This window comes from Larus michahellis, chromosome 8, assembly GCF_964199755.1.
Source record: "Larus michahellis chromosome 8, bLarMic1.1, whole genome shotgun sequence".
Lineage (NCBI taxonomy): Eukaryota > Metazoa > Chordata > Aves > Charadriiformes > Laridae > Larus > Larus michahellis.
The window spans coordinates 36,041,888-36,069,288 of NC_133903.1; the positions used below are offsets into that span (position 1 = coordinate 36,041,888).

General features: G+C 36.7%; 1 protein-coding gene across 4 annotated transcripts; it reads left to right on the forward strand.

Annotated features, from left to right (window-relative positions):
- The first annotated feature begins 1,503 nt into the window (after nucleotides 1-1,503).
- VCAM1 (vascular cell adhesion molecule 1) lies at nucleotides 1,504-26,314 on the forward strand. Of its 4 annotated transcripts, XM_074598326.1 has the most exons (10): nucleotides 1,504-1,595; nucleotides 10,999-11,103; nucleotides 12,750-12,866; nucleotides 19,423-19,701; nucleotides 20,428-20,748; nucleotides 21,345-21,617; nucleotides 22,222-22,488; nucleotides 22,935-23,201; nucleotides 24,640-24,906; nucleotides 25,639-26,314. In XM_074598326.1, the coding sequence occupies exons 2-10, from the start codon at nucleotides 11,064-11,066 to the stop codon at nucleotides 25,797-25,799; spliced, it is 1,992 nt and encodes a 663-aa protein (XP_074454427.1). In that variant the 5' UTR covers nucleotides 1,504-1,595; nucleotides 10,999-11,063; the 3' UTR covers nucleotides 25,800-26,314. The 4 variants fall into 4 exon arrangements, with proteins under 4 accessions (XP_074454427.1, XP_074454429.1, XP_074454428.1 ...); XM_074598328.1 differs by lacking the exon at nucleotides 24,640-24,906; XM_074598327.1 differs by lacking the exons at nucleotides 1,504-1,595; nucleotides 10,999-11,103; nucleotides 12,750-12,866 and adding an exon at nucleotides 18,334-18,535.
- The last annotated feature ends 1,087 nt before the right edge of the window (nucleotides 26,315-27,401 follow it).

Below are 27,401 nucleotides of genomic sequence, written 5' to 3' on the forward strand. Positions count from 1 at the left end.
TTTTTTAATGATCATTAGATTTTTAGGTCATGACTTCTTATTCCCCACTGCATAAGGCCATCAGCATACTTGGAAGGAGTTTGCATGGCTTTTGACTGTCCAAAAGGAGAAGAAGAAAGAGAAAATTACTGTGAGAACATGACTTGCAGGTGTCTGTATGTCTGAATATGAAAAACTATGTACTTATTCACACAATGACAAGGAAGTCATTGGCCATCAGCCATTGGTATTTTTATCAGGAAGGAGCTCTATTAATGTACATCAATCTGTCAACAAGTTGTTAGTAAATGTACTATCTGTTATATTACTTTTTCTAGATGTAGTTAGAACATTTAAAGAAAAAGGAAATTTAGAAACTTCTGCACAGTATTGACAAAGTATGCTATTACGCAGAAAATTTAGGAAGAGCAGCAAATTGTGTATGTTGTGAACGTATTAAAAGGTAGGTTATTATTTTTGCCATTGTATAATATAGGCTATTGTGCATGGGACATCTAGCTGGGAATGATTTGTACCATAGCACCGTAGTTGAAGCATAAGATTTTAACCTGAGCAAAGGTTTTCCCTCACAGCATAGACCCATCCGCATTTGAAAATGGAGGTGATTGATAATAGTAATGTTCCGAAGCTTTTGAGACCTCCAGAGCATACACTTTTTTACGTTTGTTGTAAATAAATCTTTTTAAGGTTACAAATAATATAAAGTTATCTGATACGTCATTCACATAGTACAGAAAAATGTGAACTTCTGGTAAGAGAAACTGCTGTGAGGATCTGGGTCTTGCTTGGTGTTCTTTCCTTGTAGAAGTGGATGTGTTTGTAGGAAATGGGATAAATGGGTGTCACTTCCCATGTAAAAACTATCTAGAAGCTGGATATAGCCTAAAGCTGTTTTTTTCTGTTGCTCAGTTATGATGCCTTCTTGTTTTTGTCTGTAATCTCAAAGCATTTCCTCATAATCATGAGGATATTACGGCAATTTCCATTAGTAACAGGATTTAAAAGCTTTCCCTTCCCTTGCAGCTTATTCAGAGGATAGTAGATGTACTGAAATGAACACATGTGTTTTTATTGTACCTATGCCACATAGTTGATGTAGGTTACCAAAACATGGAAGATAACTGCCACTGATTAATTTATTGGTTTTTTCCACCCACTTCTCTGGAGCTCCTTGACTCCATTAACTTTGAATGCCTAGTTTGAGCATCTGAGTTTTCAGAGTAATAAGCATTCCTTACTACTTTAATTAGGCAAAAGATGGTTCTCACTAACTTTAATTGTGGCTAAATGAGGCAAAGTTCTGGTACAAAGAGTATCCCTTGTCCTCCAACTCCTCATTCCTTCCCACAGTCAATCTATCTCCTACAGTAAAGGAACTGAAGGTTTCCTGGCAAAAAAAAAGTGTGTGAGCATGTAAGTAAACTTTAATTCTCTTCTTTCGCATGTTATAGCATGTGGATTTGCAACCTTAATAGCATTTTTAAACATAGTATCTTATTGCAGAAATTCCATCATAGTGGGTCATACTGACAGAGACCATGGGAACGCCTTAAACTTACAGCTCCAACAGATCAGCTGTGCTGTTGAGCTATGAGGTATGTCTGTTTAGGACTATCCTGGGTGCATGCAAGGAAGAACTGAAACACGGTTATTTGCTCTGAAGGGGTGGTGTGTGTATGGTATGGTCATAAACAACAGTTATGAGGGGATAATATCTCCATTTGGAAATAACTGAACTTTTTTGTCAAAAAATCTAAAAAAAATATGTTAATATTTTTGCAAAGTTGTTAAGTGTTTTAAGGAACACCTTAAAATGAGTAATGTGACCAACTATATGTTTTAGGGTGCAGGATGTTAAAAATTATATCATAAGAGCAGCATATATACCATGAAATCCAGTGGAGACTTTGCTATGACCAGTCTGTTTTATATGGAAGTTGCTAAAATACTGGTGACGTGTTTTAAACTCTAATATGGTTGAATAAGCAAAAACCTGAAAATGTGTTTTCTACTGTATTTGTAAAATATGTATGTACACAGGCATTCATATGCATAGGGAAGGTTCGTGCTTAAAAGCTTAACAGATCAAAAAATTTCATAAAAGATCAAAAGTGATGTTGAGCATTTTGAGATTTTACCTAGGAAATGAATCTGTAGTGATTTTTAAGGATGTTGGTAGTACGGAAAATTTACACAATTCAGTGGATATTGTGAGGGGTGCAGGCATTTTCAAAATAGTCTTAATTGCTAGACAATATCTCAAAGCCAAAAAGCTGTTATAGGAAAAATGCAGTCATTGCCATCAACCTGCTTTAACTCATGTACTGTAAAGACAATGAGAGGGGACTGGTGAGGCTTTGTATGTCTGGATCAAATTTAATTTTTTTTTTTTTTTTATCTTGTCATTGAAGTCTGAGAGCCAGAGTAGTGCAATAAAGCAGCACAGGTCTAATCAGATTTCATGCTGTTGCAGCCTGTACTTTGAAAACCATTGCTTGAGGTATCAGCACCAAAAAAAAAATATAATTAAAAAAAATACATTGATCAAATTGAGATATTCTAGAGCAGTTCTCTTAAGCAGTATTCATACTTTACCAGAACAAATTTCTGAGATGATTAAAAAGTATCTTAAGAACTTAGACACAACTTGGGAAGTGCAGTACTTCCTAAATAAGTGGAAAAGTGTCTACCCTCCAGGTTTCTTAAAACCATGACTCATTCACTTTTCATCAAAGAGAGAAAATGGACTGAAACAGTAGATACACTTTGAAAGGGACCCTGAGACAGATTTTGTTTTATCAAATGATGTCAATACAGAATTTGACTATGTAATTTTTTTTGTTTCTACATATAGCTATTCATGTGGGAGTTTCTAAGAAAGTGTTTTGATCAATAGTCATCTTCACTAGAACAAGTTTGGAAGTACAAAGCACTTCCATTTTATTAACAGTATTTGATCCATGACTAATTGCTTTTATCCTGTGAAGCTGTGTTTCTGTAAATGTATCTTTATGGTTTTAATGAGCCTTTTTAAAGTCTAAAGCTAACCCTATAGCTGAATGAAAAAACTCATCAAGAACTAGGAAATTAGTTCGGTTCAATGGTTCAGTTTTCTTTTTTGTGTGTGTTTTGCGAAGATTTACAAATAGGGCATAGGGGCTATAATAAGAAAAATGGCATTAAGGTGGATCTTTTAGCATTTAGCATCAGTAGCTGAGGTTTTGAAGAAAACAGGAAACTCTTTTAGGATGGAGACTGCTAAAGCACCTACTGTTCTTCAATATAATCGTGTGAAATGCCTATGTTTCTGTAACAGCTACATGGGCATCTGGGTTTTTTTATTTTTCTTCCCTTTCTTCCTCAATATTTTTAAGCTTCTGCTGATGTTAGCAACTAATTGTCTCTTATCGTCTTTCAAATAGACACCAAAAATGAAACAAAAGGTTGGAAATTACCTTTAGCAAAACATTTGGAAAAAATGTGGCCACAGCAGAGGGAGGAATTTTGTCATGCTCCCATCACATTCTCTGTACAGCCAGTACAAAGCAAGACTGACTTAAGAAAGAAATTTAGAAATGATTGGTCCTAAAAGCTGTACTGAAAACCAAGATTAAAAATTTTCAGCATCTGTGAACTGGCTGTATGTTAGCTTGATGTGTATCCGCACCCAGCAAAAAGAAGGAATGCAAAACCAACCTAATTGCAAAAGTAGCATTACAGCAGGTTGACTTGTCACAAAATGTAACAGTCTTCTTTCCTAACTGAAAAATTCTTAGAAAAAACTTAGAAAAATTCTTCTCCGTTCCATATGCCATGGCGTAGCATGACATATACTAGAAGCTATATGGTCTTGCAATGTACCTAAATGTTACCGTATGTTTTGTCAAAATGTGTCCTACCTGTTACCATGTGCCATGCATTTTACCCAAACCATTTTTTTGTTTGTATTTCATATGGAACAGCTCATCCTGAATCATGTAGAGCTCTTCCAGGGGCATGGCACAAGCCACAGTGCATGCACTTAGAGCTGCCCCAAATATTGCCCTCAATAACTGAAGAAAAAGCCATTCTTCGCTACTGTTCTTCCAGCTGTGTTGGTCCTGGAAGATTTTTATTCAATTAGGGACACACGGCAGGGCTGATTAGAGTAACATTGTTTGTGAATTAAGAGAACAGACTGTAGCAGCCCAGTGCTACCAAGAGTAGTTAGTTTCCAACTGTCCTAAGAATATTTTTCCTTTAAAAAGATATTTTAAATTGTATTTAGTTGGAGTTTATTGTTTCAAATGAAAGACCCTACCTCCCTCTGGTCCCCAAAAGGTCAAGTATAAAAAAATGTAGAGGGAAACTTCCAGTGACCTATTGCATTGTTTAAACATTACTTTTCCTAGCAAAGGCTGCTTGTCTTGGCAGTCATTCATAATTTTGAAGTCCTTCCAAGGAAAGATGAGGCTCCATTCTCTTTGAATTGGTCCAAAAGAATCAAAATTGAACAACAAATCCTTGCCAATAACTTTCTGAAGTTATTTCAAATCAAGAACTTGCAGTACCTGATTAGTGGCAAGATTTACAGGGCCCACATGAAGAAACTCTCATGAATGTTGTATGGCCAAATCACTCTGGTCACATATTTCTCTGTAGTGAAGCAAATAAAAAAATACTAGTTCCCTCAATGGCCTTATTTTTTTCCAAATGAGTACTATTTCTATTGTTATTATTAACAATAATAATATTAATAACTCGGCTTTACTACGTAACAGTGTTCGATGGACATTTATAAAAATATGACTAGAATGTCAACTCAAAAAATCTATAATAATGTGATAAGAAATATAATGTATTACATAGGGGAAAAAAAGGAAAAAAGGGGGGAAAAAAGGAAAGTCAGTCAGGATATTGAAAGCAATTATGGGTGAATTATTATTTTCTGTAACTGAAAATGTTTTTCAACCATTTTTTAAAGAAAACTAAAATTGAGACTGAGTTACCTATTTGTTTGCATATGTGCCCTATAGAGAATACAGTACTTCTGAAGATTGACGTAATGCAGCATGTAGAGATATTGGTTCAATATTTGAGTTGTCTGGAAGGATTCCAATAGAACTTGGAATGGTGTATTATTTTCTCTCCCTTTAATACTACAGTTAGGTCTTTAACTTTCCTGTGTAATTCATTCACTGTGAGTACTTTCCATCCCAGCTTGAATAGCAGCACACATTTCCTGTGAGCTTGTTAGACAAAGTCAAATGGCGGTTTCCATCAAAAACGGCAGTCCATGGTCTCCACTTGTACACATACAAACAACTTGGTGATGATGGCTTTCACCAGCAAAGTGAGAAAAATGTTTATAAATGAACTTAAATTTCCATAAATCTGAGATAATTTCAACTATAAATTCCTTGTCTTACGGAGAGTGGGACTAGTTGAAATGAGCTTCTCTTTTTGGTATGGAGTTTCTTAATACTAAAAAAATAAAGGCAGATATAGTGCTCCTCATGGCACTAGGAAACAAATTATTTGTATTTTATGTAGCTTTACTAAAAGACAGGCTATAGGAGGCATTTTAATAGTAATCTATAGCATATACATAAATCACTAAGTAAAACCTTATCATTTATTTTAGAATATGGAAAGAGATGTGTATTTTCTCTTTTGCATATAATTATTTAGTATATATGCCACTTAGACATTAATACCGTATTATATTGATATATCTGTATATGTTTCACATAACACAGAACATTTTTATAGTATTAGTATAGGCCATAAAGTTTTGTGTTGTATGGAATTTTAAACTGTAACTGAGAAAGAATATCCTTTCAAAGGGACATAACAGGATGGGATTAAACTGAAGCCATAAACACCTAAATACAGGATATCTGCAGGTTATTGTAGGTGTTCATATGTCAACTTGCACAGTTACTGAAGTTCAGTAAAACCGATTTAAGTCCTACAGCTAGGTGGAATACATAAAAAATAAAAATAAAAAAATCAGTTTTTCATGGCAATGATTTTAACTTCTAGACCATCGTAAGCCATAAGTTGCTTTTTTTTTCCCTACATTTTTTTTCTGTCTTTCTATAAATTATTTTGATTAAAGGTCAAATATTAAGCTCACAGCCTAGATAAACGCAGTTCCAATGTTAAAAATATCACAGCGTAGATGAAATGAGGAAGATTACTTTTCTTATCTGAAGAACAGCAAGCACTGTGCTTTGATAAGTGAGAATTCCTCTCATTTCCAGTCAAATGTTTCACGTTTCCTTGAATTAAGTAGGTTTTGATTTCAGATAATGATACTGTCTGATTATGCAGTAATTTTTTTTGGGAAACTTTCAGGAAGTTTCTTGCTGTTTTCAGATATAAAACGCTGGAGTTTTATACAAATTTGTACGCTCCAGTATTTACAACTATTTGTGTGTATTTTTCATTCTGCATGGATTTTGCCTTTTAAAACAAATGTTGTGGGTTTTCACTGTTGAATGAATAATATTTGCAGTGAAGTAAGCCAAGCTAAAGAAAGAAGTCATACCTCAAGTAAAGGGACATAATATTCCGTGCTAATAAGGAAATTATTTAAAGCACTGCATGATGAACTTGGCCTGTTATGTGCAGTCTTCCTCTTCCGCTGAAGCACCCGCTGTTGACTATCACTGTAAATGAGACAGTGGACCAACAGTAAATGCTGCTGATGTGGCAAATGATCTGTTCCTCAGGCAGTCTTGCACTTCTGGCCTGAGAACGATGGGTCTCTCAGTCCAGGTGGCCAACTTTGTCAGGACAATAAATCGACGTTCTTTCTTCTCTGTCCCGGAGGAAGCGTGGAGAAGGGAAGATGGTCTTCCTTCCAAAGGATATTTGCCTTTGCCATAGTGATAGAAAAAGCTGATGAATAAATCAACCAGAAAAGCAAAACAGATGGGTCAGAAAACTTATGGCAAAGGAAAAAACAACGAGAATATTGTATATGTCAGGACTCTGGTTGCCATTTCATAAACAAACTTCTTCCTATTTTTGTATATTTTACTTGGATATCCTGTTTCTTTCTTTATCCCCTGTGTGACATTGGGATTTTGACAAGGACCAAAGCCATAGAAAGGTTTCATCTATGGTGTATTTGGAGAAGGTGAAGATCTTTCTGCTAAAATTGAGAAATGTTTAAAGAGTGATGATAGATGCTACTAAAATGCTAAATGCCAATTTTTTCCCAAGAGGAGAATGGAAAGAAACACATCAGAAAAAAAAAGTGATTTTACTATAAGTGGTAGAGATTTACTATTTCGTATGTTTCCTTTGGAACCTCTTTGTATTTTGAAATCAGTTTTGACCTATGTTTTCCAGTTGTGTTGCAAAGCCAGCTTTCACCCTTTATCAAAAGGTTCTTTGTGATAAAGTTTGCCAACTTTTGTACTGTGGAAAAGACAGCCTTCTGAACTGCGGCCATGCTTTGTGCTTGAGCCCTGGGCTGAGTGGCCCATCGGAGCCTGTAAAGTACTTACAAATCTTGTTCCTCATGACTCATTATCCTTGGCAGCAAAGTAGCTCTTTAGTTTTTCAGTTATTCTAGTTTCTGCTGGTAGTAAATGTGATGCTTTCAATTTTAAGAAATCAATTAATAAGTCATTACACAGCTGAAGGGGACAATGCAGTCTATTAGCATCTCTAAAAGATTAGCTATTTGAATCCATTGGGGTTTAGATTAAGCCAGAATGAAGACCTAAGTAAAAAGGTGACATACTTAATTTATGGAAAACATACCTTTAGAGGCGGATGCCAACAGGCAGCTTTGTAACAGCATGTAGTGCAAAGTCAGCGGATGGAGAAGCTGCTACACAGTAGAGACATCCAAAACATGGTAAGAGGACTGTGGGATGGCCCAGGAGTAATGCATTAGCAGCATTTGGCCGGCAGCAACGGCTGTTTTGCAATGCAAAATTTTGGCAGACTCTGTGCAAAATTGGCATGCTCAAAAGAGCTCATTTGATGAAGTTCAGTGGCATTCTAGATTCGGGAATGACTGAGATTGTTTTGTAGACGCATGAAGAAAAAGAGATTTTGCAGTAGTAGCAGCAGGGAGCAGGTGATACCTGAGTTCGAAATGAACTCGTATTAATTAGTACTATTAATTTCTATTTTTCTACACTGTTTAGGATAAGATTTTCAAAGGCTACAAGCTTTAGGAACATATGTCAGTAGGCTTGTATTTCCAAATCTGTTAGACATTTCTCAAATTTCTTTCCATTTGCTCATAGGATTTTTCTTGTATTGAATTATGCTCTCAAAAACACAGACTAAATGCATAGAAACCATCTCTCTCTGAGTTCCTGTGTAAGCAACTATCACTTGTGCTTCCCCCATTCTCAAGCTTTTCTCCCTTCATCTGCTTTTGACCAGTCTTAGAGATGGGGTTCTGCCTTGATAAAATTCTGACTGATCCACTGCAGGTGTTTATATATTCTGATAAAAATCTTGGTTTCATAAACCAAAAGCTCAGTGGTGTGTCAAAGTCTGGATAATGCCATCTCTCTCTCCTAATAAAAACTACACAGATGAGCACGTTCAAACAGGGTTTGAATTCAGAAATATTGTAAATGGGGTGCTACCTGGCCTGCTTTCCGTGATTCTTACAAAGATTCAGAGGAGTACTGAATTAACTGGAAAAAACATCTTTCTTTTAGATAAGGAGATGTTTATGTCAGAAGTTTTGGTGCAGAGTTGCATTTCTTTTAATATATTATGGAGAAGATCACAAGCATGTAGTTCTAAATGTAAGGAAGAAGCAGCAGAAGCAGAATTTGTGGATGAAAAAGGTTCCTTTTGGTGTAGAAGATGAAAAGTGTAACCTCCAACCCAAAACACATCATGTTTTATAATACATGAAAATAAGAATAAGAGAATAAGAACATCTATATAATATTTTCTGTTATTTGAACTGCACGTGATAGCATAATTTGTCTTTCCATTTGAACTCTTTGAAAAGACAAAACGCTTTTCCTAAAATACGTGAAGTACTTAAGACTGTTTAATAATGTTTCCGGAAGAGCTTTTTCCTTAATATTTGTTTTCTGATTTACATTTTTTCTCTGTTTTTTGTTCTTTTAGCTATTTGCATTATTTATTGTGTTTTGTAAATGATTCCTGAGCAGAAAGCTGGGATTCGTCAGGAAAGATTTTAAGTTTTAGAGTAAGAAGAACTTAAGGTGTTTGTAAGGATTTGTTTCACTACTTTTTCAAATAGCCTTCCATTATGTGGATCCTGGAAATTTTATGAAGTTCATGGCAGCGTGTGGCATTCATGCATATGTTGAGTAGTAAATTTCTCAGCTGAGTAGTAAATTTCTCAGAGAAGATCCTGTGAAGTTTACCTCTGTGGAAAGCACTGTTACATTGGCAGGAATGGTAGATTTCATTCCTCTTTAACAACAAGATTTTAAAGCTGCCTTGGGCTCCTGGGAACTTACTTCATCCTCGCTTGGGAAGCACAAAGCTGCTCTCACCGTTACTGAACACTTCTGTGTGTTGTAAACCCAGATGTGACAATGCAGGCTATACTCGCTTTCACTCCAGGCCCTTGAAATTCCATGTACTTGAGAGAGCTCTCTGAATAATGTAGACATTTCTCTTTTGAGAGACAGCAAGCAATTACAGCCAAGATAAAACTGGAAGTTCTCTATCGCATATCTAGTTAGGCTTCCATAGCATTTCACCTTCAGTGACCTTAAAGAGTAGCTACAAAATTGTTACAACTGATATAACTCGGTTATTATGAGATTACCAAGAAATTACAGATGATTTCTTGCTTGGTTTTATGTCCTATTTCTCCTAATTAGATCCTGTCAGGATTTCCAGTTATTCACAATGGTTTGCTTTATAGCTATGTGCCAGAAAAGTGCTAGTCCCAGTCAAGTCCAGTAGAGAACTGTATCTGTCAGTCAAAGCACTGAACTTGGTTGTCTGAGGTTTGGCCTTCTAAAAAGGGATGGGAAGGATAAAGTGAATCTTAAATGGCATAATGCACAATACAAATCCTGACAAAAATAGACAAACACTATAGTATGAAATGCATTAATTAAAACATTAAATTTTGTAAAGAAGAGTAAGAAGATAAAAGATCAAGGTAAGTTTACAAGATAATTCACAAAAATGAAACTAACTTTACAAAGAATGTTATGCAAAATTGTCAACTCATCATTTATTCATCTTTAAATAATTTGCGGCTTTAGTCTAGATTAATGGTCTTTTTCAACGGTACTCTCCAGTCCTTTTGATAATTTAGAAAGCACTGTTATCACTTGCATTAGAATAGTAATATGATGATCTAGTGGGCACTAGTAAATAGTGCAGATTAATTTAGTAATTGCTTTCCCTCCCCTTATTTTTCAACCTTGTGATAAGTTTCTGTTCATTCTTGTACTATAGACTCCACCTGAAAATTTGTCCTCCTTTATGTTAAATGTGAAAACCTTCTAGCCATCTTTTAAAATACATTTTATTTACTAATTTTCCAATTAATAAATTGCATACAAAAATAAATTAAAAGTAAGCATTCCAATTAATAAATCCAATTTGCAGGATAAAGGAAAACAATTTTTTCTTAAATTGTCTGGGATCCTAAATTGTTAATAGAATGTATTTGCTATGTACAAATACATTTTCTGAATCCATAAACTACAGGAGGATCCATATGCTGCCCTCAGAGGTAGAATGAACATCTCTTCATGCCACAAAGTTCAATACAGTCATGGCACAAGATACCTGAAAGTGCAAGAAAAGCAAAGTCAGCAACTGGATCTTTGCACTGTAGCAGATGAATCAGTGTAATAAAATGTAATAATAAATCATTTAAAGGCTGATAGTTTTATATCAAACACTTTAGATCAAGAATACAGAATTACTAGAGAGGATTTCTTTTCAGTGTGAGATAATTGTATTGTATTTGTTCAAATAATCTGAGAAACTGAGTGTAAGATAATTTGCTCAAAATCTTAATGAATTCAGCCTTGAACATGTCCCTGGAAATTCCTGCACCTTGATCCTGATGGTCTTGCGGATACCAAGTCACCATGCTTATTGATATCATGAATACAGAAAGATATCACAGAGGTAAGACTAATCTCAAGCTAATGAGCCTCTCAGAACTTAACTGGCTTTGGTCCTTGATCCACAGAAAGATTCAGTACAGCATAGACAGCATTTACATGTTTTCTTTATCTTTTAGAAACTGTGGGCTGCACAGAAATGTTTTGTTTCCCATTAGGGTATCCTGGCTTCCAAGTAAAAACCCTAGCAGTAGCTGCATGGTCGTCCAACCCAGTCAGTAGTGATTTCATTCAGCAGGAAGAGAACCTCGGCCAGAAAACCATATAGGTAGAGCATTTCTCTGGGGCTGAGCTGTTGGAAGAGAGGTGCTAATACCTGCTCCTCATGCTGTGGAGCTAATTAAAGTCAGAACTGTAGTCAACAGAGGGAAAATTTGCCCAACCAAAAGGGTCATTAAACCATCAGTTCCTTATGAATTGGTATTCACATATAATTCTGGGAAATTTTGTGGGGGATCCTTGGTTAAGAAGCATGGGAATGTTGAAAGTCAGACATTTCTCAACCTAATTCAGCACAGACACAGACCTTTATCCTGCCTGACAGCAATTTCAAACACGTGTCACATTTCTCAAGTTGCCTCTCTTATCACTAGAGAGTAACATGGTCTATGATAGAGGGTGACACAACTATGAAAGTCATTCTTCCTCAGTTGTCTATATCAGACAACAAGGACAGGGCCTTTGATGCCTAGCCAAGTAATTGTCTTGAAAGGAGAAATAAATCCCAGCAACTTCCATCTTTCTTACCCGTGCTTGTCTAGAAAAACTCAGCGGCTCATGGTTTTTGTCACTTAGCTATTCCTACATTGGCATATTTCTTCCATGAAAGTGTTAAAAAACCAAGTAGTTAAGATGGTATTTGACTCCGTGGGGAAAAAAAAATGAAAGAGAGAAATAGTCTAAGTACCAAAACAGCATGTTGTTGATTTAGGGTAGAGCACGTTCAAGAGATAAAGGAAAGGTGCCGGGTCCGTAACAGACTTGCAGATGGATTAAGTGTCACTCGTTTTTTTAGTATATGTACACACACAAACACACATATTTTGCTACTGCAAAATGCTTCCTCTTGTACACTTGTCATTTTGGCTTGATGGAAGTAAGAGTCAGTTCCTTCCTTCATGTTTCTATTTGGAGGGTCATTTTCTTTAGAACTTTCAGTCTATTTCCAGAGAGGGAAAAGTGACAATATTTAGATAAAAGAAAGATTTCCTTATGTGTCTTTTTAAAAAAAGATTTTAAAAATTGAGCAATCCTTGTAATCCTCACCCGTATGAAAGACTTAAAAATTATGATTCTTGAGTGTTAATTCATTTGATGAATGTTAAGTCATTTAATTCCTTTCTGATATCTGTGTAATATTTCTATCTGTTAGTGAACCAGTCCACTGTGGGACTACAAAGATAACATTTATATAACGCAGTGCAGCAAAAATAACATCTGTACAGCTGAACACAGCTCTTTGGAATATGAATCACTGTAAGAGAATAAAGGCTATAGTCTGTGATAGACAAGTTGAAGGATAATCAATTAGTAGCAGTGCAGTTACCAGTAGCCTGTCTAGGAGAATCCAAGTTCTGCATTTGTTCCAGCTCGAATCGTCTCTCAGAGACCTTGCTGTCATCGCTCCCCTTTGTCTTTCTGGGCCCATAGGGACATACATGTACCTGATGATTGAAGAACAGGAAGGAGGTGGGAAACAGGGAAGTGACTGGTCTCCCTTTCCCCACAGCCAAGGATCTACAAAAGGGCCTTGGAGACCAGCTGCTGGTGAGTAATAACAAAGCTTAGTCAAAAAGTTCTCCACCCTTTTCTTGATTAACCTCATCTGATCATGTGAAATGCTGGCCTTAATGAGCTACACAACAATATTTAGTTGGTATTGGAACTTCATGTGGAGCGTTGGGGGAATGAAGTGACTTGTTCATATTCCTTGTTAAATATTTTCTGTTGACTTTATCTTGCCATATCCCAGGTCCTAGCCAGCATCCGTGCTTTGACCCAAATCACGCTTAATTTTTTTACTCTAACCATTTTGAATTAGTTTTGTCTGAAAAGCTATATTTCCAGTGAGAATGAAAGACTTTGGCGTGTCTCAGTATATTTGGCTTAAAATAAAAGTAGATCTGAGCTCTCACTTCAAAATTCCCAAAGAGATTTTGGTTACTCCAAGGCTTGTATTTGAATTTGGCTCTTGGTATACACTGGAGAATATTTCAAAAGGGAAGCTTTTTATTACATATGTCACTACGAAGACAATAGAAGCTCAGCTACCCAAACTAACAAAGTTTGACTTACAGTACAGTACTTGGCACTCTAACTATGTGGATTTAAAGGCTATTCAACAGTTTCACTTTTAGACCCAACATGAAATCATACTTTCTTTTTTTTTAGGAATAAGATTTGGAATTTCCACAGCTTGTTTTTTGCCAGCAACAAGAGACTAAGATAAAAAGTAGGGACTTTTTTCTCTATCGGGTTCTATTTATTTTTTAGGTGAACTTCTTGTTCCTTCTGTGAAGTGAAATAGACAATGCCTCTGAATAGAATAAAATAAGAAATTGGCTATTTTGTAGTCTATGCAAGTTATCATACTTCTGTATTATTTTATCTGCCAGATTTTGTGGATTCTGGATGCCTTCAGACTAACCAAACAGGAAGTGTCATGGTGGTGCGCGAGAAAAATAATGAAGGAAGCAGATTAATTTATTTTTTATATACAGTATTTCAGAAATTCCAGAAAAGGGAAAGAAGCAGATTATAAAACTTTCTTAAGTTGTTTCTTTTTTCCCTTTTTTCAATAGATGACAAGCTAGATGTGGAGTACAATTGTAAGGTGCGATGTGGGTTACAGGGTAATGCGTTGGTGTTCTTTTTGTAGCTAGGAACAAAGTTACAATTCCTGAAACAGACACAACCCTTTAAATAGATCTGCATGTAGATCTCATCCTTCCCATCCAGAGATGAAAATTATAGGGAGTCAATGATGCTCTCCTCCCCCTCTTGGGGGCTACACAGAGGCTGTATTATTGTCAGGTGATAAGAAAGCAGGTGGAGGGAGTTAGGGAAAGCAAAGGGCCAGGGAGCTCTGGAACCAAAAGCCAGTAGGCACTGAGGAAGGAAAGACAGTATATAACCCCAATAGCAGGCTATTGAGGTCACTGAGAACTGAGAATTTTGAGGCTGGCAGATCATTATCTGCTATATAAGCCATATAGTCAGTAGGATTCGTACATGTCCTCCAGGTTCATGCATTTTCAGTTACTTGATCAAGTATGACCATATTAAAGGTGTTACCTTGGATGTGGTGCCTAAAGGGCATTCCTCTTTGTTGATGCAGATATGTTTTCCCTCTGAGAATAGTTCTCATTTTGAGTTACAGCACATTCCTCTCGGTTTTATTCTTTACGCATGATCATACTGTGGAGGTATCAGACACTCTTTGCATAGGGTGAAAGCTCTTCATCCCAGCTGCTTCCATAAAGCATCGGAAACTCTGTAAGAGGCTTTCTTAGACGTCCAGTGCACATCCCAAGGAGATCTTTCATGAGATGGGTGAGGGCTACAGTATGAATGGGGGACCTAAGCATTAAGAACTTGCTTAATACCTCTGTTGTTGAGTCAGACTTAGCTACACCTTCTCACCTGAATGCCATGCCTTCCACAGAAGGATTCTGCCCTCTCACGCTCATGGGACACAAAGTTGCTTAGTAATAAACATGTTGCCTATGTTTCTGTGTTGGGGCCCTGTATAGCAGTTATTATTCCAGCACTGGGTATTTTTAGCAGAAATCCCAAGTGGTGACTTTAGATGCAGGTACTGGGATGAAATGCCATGAAGCATTTTATTACTGACAGAGGAAACAGAATGTCAAATTAGATGAGTTTCCGTCTACCTTTTTTTAAAAAAATCTCTGCCAAAAGAGAAGGATTACCCTCTTCTCCATAATTCCTTGACCATAAATCACAAAACCAATGGTGAAGGTTTTGAGAGACCAAATTCTGTGTGAGGTTTAGCCTTTCAGCTTTCCTCTGATAGCCTCCATGACACATTAAAAATGCAGGAAGAGGATTAGAAATGTTGGATAACTAACATGTTGCATAAAGTGTGTTTTGTTCAAATAATTCATTAGGGTACCAAGAACTTGTTATCTGTTTTGTCTGGAGGAAATGAATTGAACTTCATCATACAGCTATTTAGCGCGGTTGTAGAAGTATGAGTTAAAGCAAATGCTTTGCACAGTTCTAAAATGGTTTTCTTTTCCTACATTCCAGAAAAGTCTGAAGTAAGTTTCGGTTTCCTGAAGGACATTTGTATTTTTTGATGCCAGGCCAAAAATGATGTGTTTGGTTTTTCCAAACTCCTTTCTGAAACACACAATTATTTTATCTTTGTCCATCAAAGCCTGAGAAAAGTCTCTTTTGATTACTAGATGTATTGGAAAACATATATTTACATGCCAGTGCTTAATTCTTTTAATCTCTTTTGCCTTTAGTAATATTTTTGTAATATTTGTTACATTCCAGTCTTCATTATGCTCTGCATGTGTCAGAATATCTTCCAGATGATCCTATAATACTTGATCCCACTGTGAATCTAGATGCATCCTCCATTTTTTATCCCCAGCATCCTCCTCTGTGCCATTTAAATAAAAAGCTAAATTATCTGAACTCTTGAGGTCAACTGCTAAAACTTGTCAACTGATCTCTGCTTGTTTTCAGACAGAACAGCCAGTTCTGAAAATAAGCAAACTTGATACCCATTTTCCTATTTGCAGGAGAGTAGGAACAAAAATAAAGTACATGTTCTTTTTAACATACATAGAGGGCTTACATTTGAAGTTGGGTAAAAAGCAAGTTTTAAGAATTTTTTAAATCTCTTGGCAGATCTGTGTTTCCTTTAATACTATTTGTTGGCTAACCCTGCTCTTACCTATACTGTCTGAGTTAAATTTGTCTGGTCACTCAGTATAGTAGTCCCTCTGGTAAGGATCCAACTCCAGTAAAGTTAATGGCAGCTGTCCAGTTTAATTTACTGAGAGCTGGATCAGAGTTATTTCCTATTTCTTGTTATCTGATGAAGGACTTGATTACAATTTCTCCAGCATGCGGATATGGCCTCCCGTGTTTATATCTTTTTGTGTCTAGAAACTGACTTCCCAGAAATAGGGAAATTTTCCCTTTTCTCCTTCAGCTTAGCCTATGATTATTTAAGCAGTCAAAGCAGAAGAGTTTCATTTCTTACTTCTCTCTGCCTATGATTAAAAATTATTTATTTGCAACTTAACTAAGAGAGTATACTTTTCTTCAACAAAACCCTTTTCTGTGAAGTAAAATCACATTCTGTAGATGTTGTTACCTACTCTGTATAGATTTTGGGTTTCTGGATTTGATAACAATACTTCCAGAATAGTACTCGTAAGTCCTGAGACTTACAAGATTTTTTTTCTTCCTTCTCCTCCTCTAATAAAAACAATGATGATGATAATAAAAATATTATATTATGGGAGAATCCATTGTGGCAGTGTCAATGAATTTCAGCTTCGTGACTTTTGGCTAGGCATTGCTAGGTTCTTCAGATTTCCCTGTTTTATTGTTTTCTGGGTAATTCTTGGGTTGTCTTGTTCAGTTTTTCCATGTTTCTGAATATTGTTATTATTTTTAAGACATACTTTCTGCCTTAGATCTCAATTTTATCTTCCCACAATCATTTTATATTTATGAGTTTATGATAAGCATATGAAAAAAAGTGGCTGGCGCTTCTTATTCTACCTGGTGTAAGATCTTTGACAGAGTCAGAGGTGTATTTATTACAATGTGCTTTGGTGTTTGTGTAACAGCTTGTACTGTTCAGCTATCCTTTGATGAGGATGCAAACGTAGGGGCAGCTGCAGTTAGGGAAAAGCAGAAAAAAATAGTGCCTGAAGAAGACACACTGCCAGTAGGCCAGTGGGAGTCTTATATCCTCTGGTACTACTCTCACCTGAATATGGTATTTTGGAGCTAGCATTAGCTTATTAACCGTAAAGTCTGCCTGACTCAAAAAATATTAGGTTGATGTAGTGCCCACTTTTCAGCAATTAAATTTCTTTAGCATTTACAGCATCGTTACATCAGCCTTTATTTTTCTAAGTTATTACTCATTTACTAGATATTTGAATCTGTGCTGTTTATAAAATATACTATATGATGACAAGATCTTATAGACATCAAATGACCAAGCTATTATATACCAAACGATTTTCCAGAGGCATTTTAAAAACATATATGTTTTGTTTTGAATTTCTTACCGCTTTTATTTAGTGATTCATAATTGACCAATATGAACTACTCAAGTAGTTGAATAAATCAACAATTGAAATTTGGAAACCTTTATCCCTTCTTTGCATTCATAGCATTTCCCAATTGAAAATTAAATACTGAAATGTTTATTTTAAAATTTTAAGTAAAAATGTTATTTTACTTTTTTCATAACATAGTCATATATTAGCCAGTAATAGTTCTCCTCAGAAATATTGCAAACTGGATTCATATACCCACTGGAAACCAAACACTGAAAATAATCCCAGAGTTGTATTATCAACAGTTATACCTCAATTATACATAAACAGGACATAAGAGATCTGAGAGACGTATCAGTAATGTAGTGCATACCAGCAGCATCTTGAACAAGGGACACTGTGGAGTAATTTTTAAAGTGTAATTGGGAAAATTAGTTCACTGAATTAATCCATACAGGATGAGCCTGATTCAAGCTGATAGAGTCGGATATTCAGACTTCTGTTTTCTGACTTATTTCTTCATTTTTAGGGATCAAAAATACTTAGGATCTGGGTAACGCCACCTCTTAAACTGGTAGCACAGTTTTCAAAGGGAATACTGATTTAAGTAAAGTTATGTACAGAAATGAGTGTTGTTAGAAGCATTCTCAAGACTCAGCCCTACAAAAATATTTGCAAACTCAAATAACTTTTCCATCTGAGATATCGTACCATTCAGTTACTTGGAATTACCCTCATTCTTTCATTTTATCAGTTGTTTGCAGGATCAAGTCTTGACTTGATCTTTTTAAGTCTGGTAGACACTGTATTACGAATGTTAGTATTGTTTTCCTGGGCTTTAAATCCTGTATAACAAAAGGCAGCAGAGGGCGCTGAGCCCACCGGCACAGCCCGATATGGGTCTCTTCCTCCCTGCTCTGGATTTCCCCGTCCAGGGATTTCCCACTCCACCTCAAGGAGAGCCTTTATAAAGAGCACGCTGGAGCTGTTCTAATAAACTGTTGCAGAGCAGCAGGATCTCGCTGTCTGCTTCACAGAAAATAGAAAGCAAGGCTTTTTAATTTACTTTCTTTACTTAGTAACAGCAATTAGAAATGTTAAAACCGATGGGAAGAACAAGGCAAGCTGTGCTAATAATTTTGTGTATATTAATGACTGGTAAGTTGGGGTGGGGGGTGTTTGCTTTATTTGTTTTTAATTTTGTTAAGTGTAAACTGACTTACAATTTACTGTTTGATCATTATTTCTCTTTGTTCCACTTGCTTTTACATTTCAGTGAATACAACTGTCAATTAAGTTGTTCTGTCAAAATGTCAGGAAAGGTTTTTTTTTGACATTTACTTTGAGCTTTTCTGTGCTCTGCAACGACACAGTCATTTTCTTATTGAATTTGCTAAAAGGAGTTTAGGAGACAACTGCAGTTTATCCCTGCATGTTTGATTTTTACCGTCATCCCTGACAGTATCAGTCAAGTTTGGTACTAAATGTCCTGTTGAAAGTGATTCTGCAGTTGTCCTTGCTATCTTACTTAGCACCCCTCCCCTCAAATATTAAAAAGTTTTAGAACTAGATCCACCTGCCAAAAAAAAAAATATTTTGCCAATGCATTTATTTTCCCTGAGAGCATTGGGTTTATGCCATTTTATACATGAGATCTGTCTATTAGTCATCTGAGTCTGTGTTATCTTTGACAAAAATAGCAGTTTATGGGGTATTTTGGAGATGTAAACCACTGTATGAGCTTTATTAGTTTAACCTCCACACAACTGTAAAGTAACCTTGCAAAGTAATGACCTTGTGTCACAGAATCACAGAGTGGTAGGGGTTGGAAGGGACCTCTGGAGATCATCTAGTCCAACGCCCCTGCCAGAGCAGGTTCGCCTGGAGCTGGTTGGACAGGATTGCGTCCAGGTGGGTTCTGAATGTCTCCAGAGGCGGAGACTTCACCACCTCTCTGGGCAGCCTGCCACAGCAGAACATGAGAAAAAATGTGAAAATAAATGTTGAGAATGCTACTGAGTTTATGTATGTTCTCCCTATTGTAGTTAAAGCTTTCGAAATGGAGATTATACCTGCTAACAGAATTGTTGCACAGATTGGAGAAACACTGATACTCACATGCAATACTACTGGCTGTGCATCACCAAGTTTTTCCTGGAGAACCCAGATGGACAACCCCCTTGGAGGAACAGTGAACAACCATAGGACATACTCTACCTTGACTATGAATCCAGTTAGCGTTGTCAATTCTCATGATTATCTGTGTACTGTCTTCTGCGGTGAGCAAGAGAAAAAAGAGAAGAGTATCAAAGTTGAACTTTACTGTAAGTAAACATGTAATATTCTCTTTAAGTACACATTCGTAAAAAGCAGTCGTTTTTAGATATTGTGGTTGGTAGTTAACTGATAGTGCTAGGATAATGAGTCTGCTATAGCTCAACATATATTTCCTTGTAAGATTCCTTTATCTGTTTGGGACTCGTTCTCACCCTCTTTCTGCTTAGCTTTCTGCACTGAAGGTAGTACTTACTGGTCTTATTTATTCTTAGTCGTGTTCATACTTGAAAGCCAAAACATAGACTCCCCAAAACATTCATAGAACTGGAAAAAAAAACAATAACCAATTTGGTTGAGATGAACGTATCTGGGAAACCTGCAAGTGCAGAGCACCTAATCAAAGGCTTTGCAGTTTGCAGGGGTATGATTCAGATGTCTAAACGTACCAGCACAGAAAACAGGATAACACCAGTGTATGGATTGCTCTGGATGCCTATATTTAGGCAGCTGTATCACTGCCTAGGTGCCTTGCTGGATCTTATTAATTTGTGATCATATTTCAACAATTGTACAGATAGAATTCCTTTTAGTGTATGAACTGCTTATAAAAGACCTGTATGTCTTCATATCAAGATATGTACTGTAATAAAGATGATATAACATCATGTTCTGAACGCCTCTAAGCTCAAGATGTTTGATGTCTGGATCTTGCTCTTATGTTGACCCCAGAGCTCATCTCTGCTAGACTAAAGAAATGGATTTTATTCTTTTAGCTTTCCCCAGTGATCCTATCATTGAGATCAGACCATCCTCCTTAGTTTATGGAGAACGAGTCACTGTCATCTGTAAAATCCCAGATGTGTATCCTTCTGATCACCTGGAAGTAATCCTAAAGAAAGATGAACTTGTTCTTCATGAGGAAAATTTTTATGAAGATGACAGCACAAATACAGAAACTAAAACTGTGACGTATTCATTTAAATACACGTCTGAAGATATTGGGAAAGAGATTACCTGTGTGGCCAAGTTACCAATTGCTAATATGGACTTTGAACCCAAAGAAAGAGTAACTTCTCAGAAACTGAATGCAAACTGTAAGTATTTTTATTCTAGGGCCTTCACACCAGGTACTGTTTAATGTTGAGTTTCATGGAATGGGTTTACAAAGTGTGTACTGTAAATCATTTATAATCTGCACTGCTTTTCTATATTATTTATGTAGATAATCTATTGTATTTGGTTGAATTCTGTTGTATTCAATGACAGTCACTGAGTCATTAAACATTCACTGTTGTTCATGACAGAAGTTAGGCAATGCTTTAGTAACTCTCTTACCTTGGGCACTGGTGCTCGGTCAGAAAGACCAGAAGAAAAATGTCAGCCTGTTAAAAACAATTGTTTTTAAAATTGCCATTGTATGCTTAGCAGTTCCAAGTTTATAATCCTAAACAATAGGGAGACAAATGTAAGAGTAAAAAAAAAATAAATTTCTACATATTTTGTCTAGCTTAGCTTTCAAAGCTGCAAGCTAAATGTCTTATCAAGCCTGGAAAAATTGTTCCATTGTGTTACTGGAATACACATTATTTTTTTCTCAGTATAGTGTGAAATGCGCCTCTAGAGAAGCTAAAGATGTGCATGTCATTCTCCATTAACTTACTGACCTTCTCTCTCTTTTGTTCTCTTCTAGTTGGTCCACAAAATACTATCATTACTGTATCTCCAGACAACCCACCAATGGAAGGAGACTCTCTAAACCTCACTTGTGTGACTGAGAGTAATCCATCACCACAAATAATTTGGAGAAAACATCTGGCTGATGAAAGCATTCAGCATCTGATAGAAAACAATGTCCTTTCTATTCCCGATGCCCGTTTCAATGATTCAGGACTGTACATCTGTGAAGTAATTAATCTGGTAACTAACAAAACAGAGAAAGCAACTGTGGACATTGTTATACAAGGTACAAGTCTGCTTGAATTTAACTTGTATTATCTAGTACCCAATTGGCAACTGCGCTGTAGGTTGGAGGATGTGGAAAAGCTGAAAATTAGGAAATTGTGGGGCCTTCCTTTTTATGTATTCAGGATTTAGCTTTCAATTTACTGCTGCACTTTATGGGCTGCCCTTTTCATTTCTATGCTTTATTTTCAGCAATTTCTCTCTGTACTGCTGTTGTACACGCATGCCTCTATATGTTTCCTGCAATGAAACACTCAAAGTGATAAAATAATCTGAGAAGTGGTGGTGTGGGGGACACGGTTATTTCCTCGAAATGCTAATGTACATATCTGTTTTGCAGGGACATCACAGTCTCTTTCTTTGAACTAGTAGGTTTAGTCTTTAGCAGTAAATTTAGTAGTCATTTAATAGTCAAAGTATTTGGTACATAATTATTATTATTATTACAACTACTACTGTTTCAATAGAGCCAAAAGTCTCAGATGGAGCCTAGGACCAAAACCAAAATGAACAGATCCTTGGGCAAACAGTTCCTGCTTTCTTAAACGCTTCTCCATCCTCAGTACTTTTGCATTAGTATAACAGCCTTTTCTTTTGTCATACAGGTGCTCCAAACATTGCAGAACTCTCCATTGAGCCTTCAGCAACAGTTCAAGAAGGAGAAAATGTTTCCATACAATGTTCTGCTGAGAGTAACCCTCCTCCCAAGATTATTTTAAGGAGAAAAGCTGATAGCACAGACATGGGGCCATACAGTGAAGGGAGAGTTCTCGTTCTTTCATCTGTGACGTTCCTACATGGAGGAAACTATGAATGCGTAGCAGAAAATAGTTTTGGGGAAAGTAAAAGTGATATAACACTTAATGTGGAATGTAAGTATATATAATGTTTTCCCAGTCATTTAAAAATAATGAGTTAATTCTCCACTTACTTCAGTGATAAATATAACCATCAAACTAAACAAAGCCTTATGAGTACAAAAAAATCAGCACAGTACTCTGCTCTTCCCCAAGGAAAGGAACAGTGTTGATGAGCAAAACAAAGACATGAAATCTTTAATGTAATGGCAGCCTTAAGTCAGGATCTGAATGAGCGAGAAACTAGTCTACCTTCTTAACATTCTTGATTAGACGTATTTGGTTAGTACATTTAGGCTATAGAGAGTTTGTATGGAAGCTCTGATACTGTGTGCTTTGCTTATTCTGGGAATGAAAAAGAAATTAACTTTGTGAGGCTGACAACCTGGCATCCAGTAGGACATTTTGGATCCATCTCTAAATAATCCAACAATGATTAACTACAAAATTCTTCCCTTCAGACGGACCGAAGAATACAATGATCTCTGTTATCCCTGCTACTGCTGTTAAAGAAGGAGAAACTGTGACAATGAAATGTACTAGTTCTGGTAATCCAGCTCCAGTGATCTCTTGGAAGAAAAAGAAGGCCACCGGGGAATATGAGAAAATTTTTAAAGATTCAACTTTAACTATACAGAACGTAAAAAGTCAAGATCTGGGGCTTTATGAATGTGAAGCTTATAACCAATTTGGCAAAGAAGAAAAAGTTGTGAATTTACTTGTTCAAGGTTAGTAGAACAAGACAGAGCACAAGTTTTTTGGTTTATATTTTGGGTCCAGATCTCGTTCTGTGGAGGACAGAGCACTTCTGTCTTTAATGTCCGTGGATTTAAAAGCTGGCCCTCATGTCATTAAGTCATTTAGGAAGCTTTAAACAATGAAGGGTGAAATCTGCCTTAATACAGATAGCTCATGCAAAGTTGTCATGTCAGTTGAGCTTTCATCACTCCTTCCACAATTGGCAAATGTATGCATGAGGCAAAGAAGCTATGCAGTGTCTATACTTTCTTCCAAATAGGTCTCGGTGGAGGATTCAGAGAAAGTACATGTTGAAACCTTTCTGTGGAGGGACTGTATTACAGCCCCTTGTCTCTCCTTTAAGTTACAACTTTGTATCCTGTTCTCGCAAGCTGCATTTAAGCTATACCAAATGCTGATTCCTCAACCTACATGCGGTCATAGTAAAGTTTCGTTTTCAGTAGTAAGTGACTTCTCTGCTTTAGCCCTGCTGCTTCTCTCTTCCTATTTTTGTAGCTGCACCAAAAAATACACTTTTTCCCTTCAAGTGCAGTGATACCAGAAGAAAGTGTTAACCATCTCTTGCACATCTGCGGATGTTACATCTGTTCAGAGTACTCTGTGAAAGAAAATAGGTGATGGGATCACAATCCTTGAAACAATAGATGGCAAATATACCACATACCATAGACAGGGCTCAGCTAGAGGACGCAGGAACATAGGAATGCATATCATTAATGAACTGGGAGAGCAGTCTCAGCACATGGTACTTTACATCAAAGGTTAGTTAAAATAGCTACTGTAGAGAGTTAGTATTACTATTTTTTTTTAGAAAGACATCTTCACTTCAATTCCTTTAAGAATGAATTGTCTTTTAAAAAACTGAGATGAGTTGCACAGGTTCTTATCATAAGTCGTAGGATCTTAGTGCTAATGAAAACTTCCGTCCAAAATGACAGATGCACAAAATAATTGCTTCTTCAAAATTTTTCATAGTTCCACTTCCACCTTTGAAAACAGGATGTAAAATTGTGGAACCTAGTGAAAAAAATACTATTCTAGGACTCCTTCCTTTGCCTTTTCTGTTTCTCTTCTGTTGAAAGAGGACATTAACCTCTGGGTCTGTTGGCCTGTGCCCTTTCATGAACTGAAATGAACAAACGGTGAATTTAAAATAAGAAATGAAGAAAAGACTTCATATAAGGTAAAAGATACACAACATTCTCCATCAATTGATAAAATGTTTTTTCTGTCATCTGCTGTTGACTGCAGTGTGTGAAGGATAGCTAGTGACAGAGTAGTATCTAAGGCTATGTGCTTGAATATTCTAGTGAATCCATTAATTTTGTGTGCACACACTGCTAATACCTCATGAGATTTTGCTTCTCTTTGTTGCTAAATCCTACCTTGCATTTCTTTTCTTTTCAGTTCCTCCCCAAAATATTACTGTGTTAGTATATCCGTCAGAAAATGTTAAAGAAGGAGAAAATGTCACTATTACATGTAGCACATACAGTAACCCACCATCACAGATGGTCCTGAAAAAAGTCCATCAGGAGAAAGAAATTATTCTGCCATCAGTGAATGGAACCTTTATACTCTACAATGTCACCAAAAATGATACAGGCAGATATTTGCTTGATGTTTTCAATGAGGTTGGAAACAACATCAAAGTGATTGAGATAGCTGTTGTAGGTAGGTAGATCTATTGCCTTAAACTTATTTTGCTTGTACTTTCTAATGAATTTTTTGTCAAAGTGAGCACAACTCGTTCATGGCTCATCCTTGCACAACAATACTGCAGTTAACCTATAAAAAAACCCAAATCAAACCAAATAATAGAACAGCTAGTGAGAACAAGCTGTATTTAACCTCCTTTCAGTGTGAATATTATTGTCTCTCTTACCTGAGCTGGTGCAGTAGCTTTAAGGATAGGGCCAGAAAAAGCTGGATCCTGGCTGCATTTCTGTCCACAGGCATGAACAGTAAGACTAATCCAGAGAAAGTTCTGTTTCACAAAAAAATCTGAAGATTGGGCTTTTTAAACATGGTCTTCTCCTGAAGCATTGTTTCCAGGAGGTAGAAAAGTCCCCAGATGTTTCCTGGGTAAAATATGTGATATTTTTCTTGTATTCTTCATGAACTCCGTGGTGCTTCAGGAACTTAATTGTAGATGTTATCAGATGGGTTTGAACTTGCACAGCAAATTTGAGACCAAGATAGTGGCTAGAAATTAAAGTGTGTAATATGGAGTTACTAAAGAAAAAAGCATAGGGAAAAGGTATTGCAATGTGCTTTGTGCGTGAAAACAGAAATAGTGTTCCAAATGAAGGTCATTAATAACGCTGCCTTTACAGTAATATGCATGTATCTGTTTCAATCAGTTTTTACACAATTTCTTTCTTCTTCTTTTGTCTCCGTTTTCAGGAAGATTGGAAAAACCAGATCAAATGATACCACTAATTATTGCATTCTCCTGTGTAGCAGCCGTAGCAGTACCTGTAGTTGCAATTTTGATCTACGTGTCAAGAAAAGCAAAAATAAATGGATCCTACAGTCTTGTAAAAGCACTCAGGCTGAAAGTGTGATCGCATGAATCTAAGTCTAAGTTCATAATAAGCAATGTTATTTATTGTTGTGACTGGTTCTGCTCTTCTATAATACATGGTAACAAACAAGTGACTGAAGAAGACTGCCATCTGATAGCAAATGGATTTTTTTTTCATGTTTTGAGAAGTATTTCAGTATTTAAATTAAAGGGAAGGCTAGCCTCCTGTCCTAAAAATTGATAAATCACTTCCATGTTGAAGCATGCTGAACAAAGAGTTTCTTGGAGAACTAGGTTTGTACATAGTGTATAATTTGTGTTATAAATATGTTCAACTGAATATCAGTTTGTAAAATTGCAGTCTTACTGCAACTGTACAGAAAAATGTTGTTAATTCAAAGATATAAATCAGCATTATTTGAGCTGATCAGATGATAATATTTTATTTTGTATTACTCTACAGAGTGAATGTTTTTAATATAATTTGTCTGCTTGTGGTGATGTTTGGAAAATATTATCTTCATTCATATTGCCATAAACTCTACCTTCAATGAAGTTACACAATCACTGGGCTATGCATTTCTAATTAATTTAAATTAATTTAAGAGCACAAGGCTCATTTGTGAAACATTTTATTTTAGATACTATTCATACAGCGTCTGGGATTATAGTCTAGTTAGTTTTAGGACAGCTGAGGTATTTTTGTAGGGTTTAATCATTCTCAAATCAATGTCAGAAATCTCTTACTTTGTGATGAGACATATCAGACCCTTCATTTAGAATATAAGCTGGCAATAAATATGCTTTACAGATTTCTACTGCAAAATAGAACTACCAGTAGGTTTCTTTGACTAGAACCCCCTAGTGATTCTTGCTTAAGATTATGTCAGAATACGCATTCCTATGGAAGGAACTACTGAAAACTGTTATCCTTAGCAACAGCAGAATCACAGAGTGTTAGGGGTTGGAAGGGACCTTTGGAGGTCATCTAGTCTAACCCTCCTGCCAGAGCAGGGTCACCTAGAGCAGGTTGGACACGACTGCGTCCAGGCAGGTTTTTAATATCTCCGGAGAAGGAGATTCCACCACCTCTCTGGGCAGCCTGTTCCAGTGCTCTGGCACTCTCAAGTTCAAGTGTCGTAGGAAGCCCTAGCTGTAAAGGCACAAGCAAGGCAGGCAGTGACCTAAAGGCATAGGCAAGGGGGAGAGGCAAAATCTATGCAGCCTCAGCAATGGTGGTTGAGTCATTTCCTGAAAAAATGCTCTTTCCAAGCTGCCAACTGTGGAAAACTAAACCACTTGCCTGACAACTTTCCTTTTAATAGACAATTGGTGCCTGCATGCTTCACCCTGGTTAGTGCCTTTTTTCACCGCACACTCTCTCTAGTGTTGGCAAAATCGCTGTGAAAATGGTGGGCTTTCTGTGCAGAGGCAAAGATGAGGGGGAAGGAGAAGCGGAGTTTGATGGCATCCTCCCTTACATCCTTCCTCCTGGCTAGCAGTGCTGCTTTGACTCATCTGGTTGGTGATGTTCAGCACTGAAGGCAAGGCTGTGAGAGATGTGGGCACTGTGGCTGAGATGTTGAAGTGCATCTAGTCTCAGTGTCCCTGAGCCACTGTGTTAGGCACAGGAAAGTGGGCT

What these genes read in the sequence shown, in the direction of transcription:
- VCAM1 (XM_074598326.1), top strand. Translation starts at nt 11,064, where the DNA reads ATGCTTATTGATATCATGAATACAGAAAGATATCACAGAG. An exon ending in TACAGAAAGATATCACAGAG is followed by an intron (nt 11,104 to 12,749) that starts GTAAGACTAATC and finishes CTGGGCCCATAG; the next exon opens with GGACATACATGTACCTGATG. An exon ending in TATAACACTTAATGTGGAAT is followed by an intron (nt 22,489 to 22,934) that starts GTAAGTATATAT and finishes TCTTCCCTTCAG; the next exon opens with ACGGACCGAAGAATACAATG.